Source organism: Myotis davidii, unplaced genomic scaffold, assembly GCF_000327345.1.
Source record: "Myotis davidii unplaced genomic scaffold, ASM32734v1 scaffold428, whole genome shotgun sequence".
NCBI lineage: Eukaryota > Metazoa > Chordata > Mammalia > Chiroptera > Vespertilionidae > Myotis > Myotis davidii.
The window spans coordinates 474,462-477,409 of record NW_006299834.1 but is presented as its reverse complement, the minus strand read 5'-3'; the positions used below and the strand labels follow the sequence as shown (position 1 = coordinate 477,409).

General features: G+C 53.5%; 1 protein-coding gene across 1 annotated transcript in view; it reads left to right on the top strand.

Moving 5' to 3' along the window:
• The window catches only part of PNPLA3 (patatin like phospholipase domain containing 3), an 11,505-nt gene that overhangs the window by 4,349 nt on the left and 4,208 nt on the right, over positions 1-2,948 (top strand). The window contains exon 3 of the mRNA XM_006775990.2: positions 887-947. Coding sequence (XP_006776053.2) covers positions 887-947 — 61 coding nt within the window. The remainder of the gene's footprint in view (positions 1-886; positions 948-2,948) is intronic.

Below are 2,948 nucleotides of genomic sequence, written 5' to 3'. Positions count from 1 at the left end.
AGAGAGAGTGAGAGTGAGAGCGAGAGCGAAATAGAGAAACCTAGGCATAAAGAATTTAAATGGCAACAATTAAGTACCTATCAATAATAACCTTAAATGTAAATGGATTAAATGCTCCAATGAAAAGATATAGGGTAGCTGAATGGATATAAAAATGACCCAACTACATGCTGTCTACAAGGGACCCACCCAGAACAAAAGACTCACAGAAGAGGAGAGTGAAGGAATGGGAAACATTTTCCATGCAAATGTAAACAAACAAACAAAAAGCTGGGGTGGCAATACTCATATCTGACAAAATAGACTTCAAAATGTAAGCCATCAGAAGAGACAGCAGAGGTCACGACATAATACTAAGGGATGATCCAACAAGAGGATATAACCCTGGTAAACATATATGCACCCCATATAGGGGCACTTAAATATATGTATATATATAAAAACTTCTAAAGGACTTTAAGGGAGAGATCGACAGCAATACAGTTACAGTAGGGGACTTTAACACCCTGCTAACTTCACTGGACAGATCATCCAGACAGAAGGAACCAGTGACTCCAAAGGACACACTGGATCAGATGGATTTAATTGAGATTTATATAACATTCCACCCCAGGCTGCAGGATACACGTTCTTCTCAAGTGCATGTGGGTCATTCACAAAGATAGACCACATGCTAGGACACAAAACAAGTCTCTACAAGCGTCTTCCCAGATCACAGTGTTAGGAAAGTAGAAATCAACTACTGTCAAAACAGCCCCAAACATCCCCACACACAGAGGCCGTGCCTGGCCCATGGAGGCAGCTCAGAGTTTGAAGGGGCCTTCGGTTTAAGTGAGTGAGGCTCAGTGACCCTGCCCGGTAGTTCACTCACTTGCTTCGCTTACAGGTGCTTGCAGAGTTATTCCTACGAGGGTATTTAGACGCGGTCAGGTTCTTGGAAGAAAACGGTATGTGTGGGCTGGGGGAAGATGAGCAGTTTTCTTTTCTTTTTTTAATATGGTTTTATTGATTTCAGAGAGAGGGAGGGAGAGGGAGAGGAAGAGGGAGAGAGAGATAGAAACATCAATGATGAGAGAGAATCATTGATTGGCTGCCTCCTGTATGCCCCTTGCTGGGCATTGAGCCCACAATTTGGACACGTGTCCTGACAGGGAATAGAACCGTGCCCTCCTGGTTCATGGGTTGATGCTAACCACTGAGAAACACTGGCCGGGCCAGATGTGCCCTTTTCATCAGCTGTTTGTTAGCAGCCTTGGTGAGCGCGAGGTGATGTGACATCACATGGTGCTCCCCACCTTCACCAGCTGTCGGGCTCAGTCCTCCAATGAGCTCCACTACATTGGAACCCTCTGCCCCATTTTACAGGTGAGGATCCACCCAGTGAGGGGCAGAGCTGGGATTGGAACCCGGGATGTCCCTGCTCCAAGGCGCTCTCCCGGCACAGTGTCCCCTTTCCAATGGCCCAATAGTCTGGGCTCAGGGAAGCACTCAGAAGGCTTTGGGGAGGCCACCTCCCCTCCCTGGGCCTGTTCCCTCCTCTGTATTGAGGGGAGTTGGGATGCAAGTTTGTCCAGGGGATTGTCGTCATTGTGAAGACTGGCACGTGGCCCAGCGTTTGCACGCGCAGTGCCGTGTTGGGGTTCAAATATGTGAGCAGGTCCCCAGGCAGCTGGTCCCTGGGGTCCTGCAGGGGAGTCGTGGGCGGCAAGGGGCAAGTGATGTCCTCTGGGCACAGATCTGCACCTAGGGCGGTGATGTCCTCTGGGCACAGATCTGCACCTAGGGCGGTGATGTCCTCTGGGCACAGATCTGCACCTAGGGCGGTGATGTCCTCTGGGCACAGATCTGCACCTAGGGCGGTGATGTCCTCTGGGCACAGATCTGCACCTAGGGCGGTGATGTCCTCTGGGCACAGATCTGCACCTAGGGCGGTGATGTCCTCTGGGCACAGATCTGCACCTAGGGCGGTGATGTCCTCTGGGCACAGATCTGCACCTAGGGCGGTGATGTCCTCTGGGCACAGATCTGCACCTAGGGCGGTGATGTCCTCTGGGCACAGATCTGCACCTAGGGCGGTGATGTCCTCTGGGCACAGATCTGCACCTAGGGCGGTGATGTCCTCTGGGCACAGATCTGCACCTAGGGCGGTGATGTCCTCTGGGCACAGATCTGCACCTAGGGCGGTGATGTCCTCTGGGCACAGATCTGCACCTAGGGCGGTGATGTCCTCTGGGCACAGATCTGCACCTAGGGCGGTGATGTCCTCTGGGCACAGATCTGCACCTAGGGCGGTGATGTCCTCTGGGCACAGATCTGCACCTAGGGCGGTGATGTCCTCTGGGCACAGATCTGCACCTAGGGCGGTGATGTCCTCTGGGCACAGATCTGCACCTAGGGCGGTGATGTCCTCTGGGCACAGATCTGCACCTAGGGCGGTGATGTCCTCTGGGCACAGATCTGCACCTAGGGCGGTGATGTCCTCTGGGCACAGATCTGCACCTAGGGCGGTGATGTCCTCTGGGCACAGATCTGCACCTAGGGCGGTGATGTCCTCTGGGCACAGATCTGCACCTAGGGCGGTGATGTCCTCTGGGCACAGATCTGCACCTAGGGCGGTGATGTCCTCTGGGCACAGATCTGCACCTAGGGCGGTGATGTCCTCTGGGCACAGATCTGCACCTAGGGCGGTGATGTCCTCTGGGCACAGATCTGTACCTAGGGCAGTGATGTCCTCTGGGCACAGATCTGTACCTAGGGCAGGTGATGACCCAGGGGATGAGCAGCGTGCCTAAGGGAGGCCCCGGGAAAGATCAAGAGAGAAGCATGAAGGGGAGGGTAATCTAGGAGCACCGAGGGGCGTCCAGGGGCAGCCCCTGGTCTTTGTAACCTGAGGATGGAGGCAACAGGTGAGCCAGGGCAACCAGGGCCTCTAAAACTACAGTCCCTTC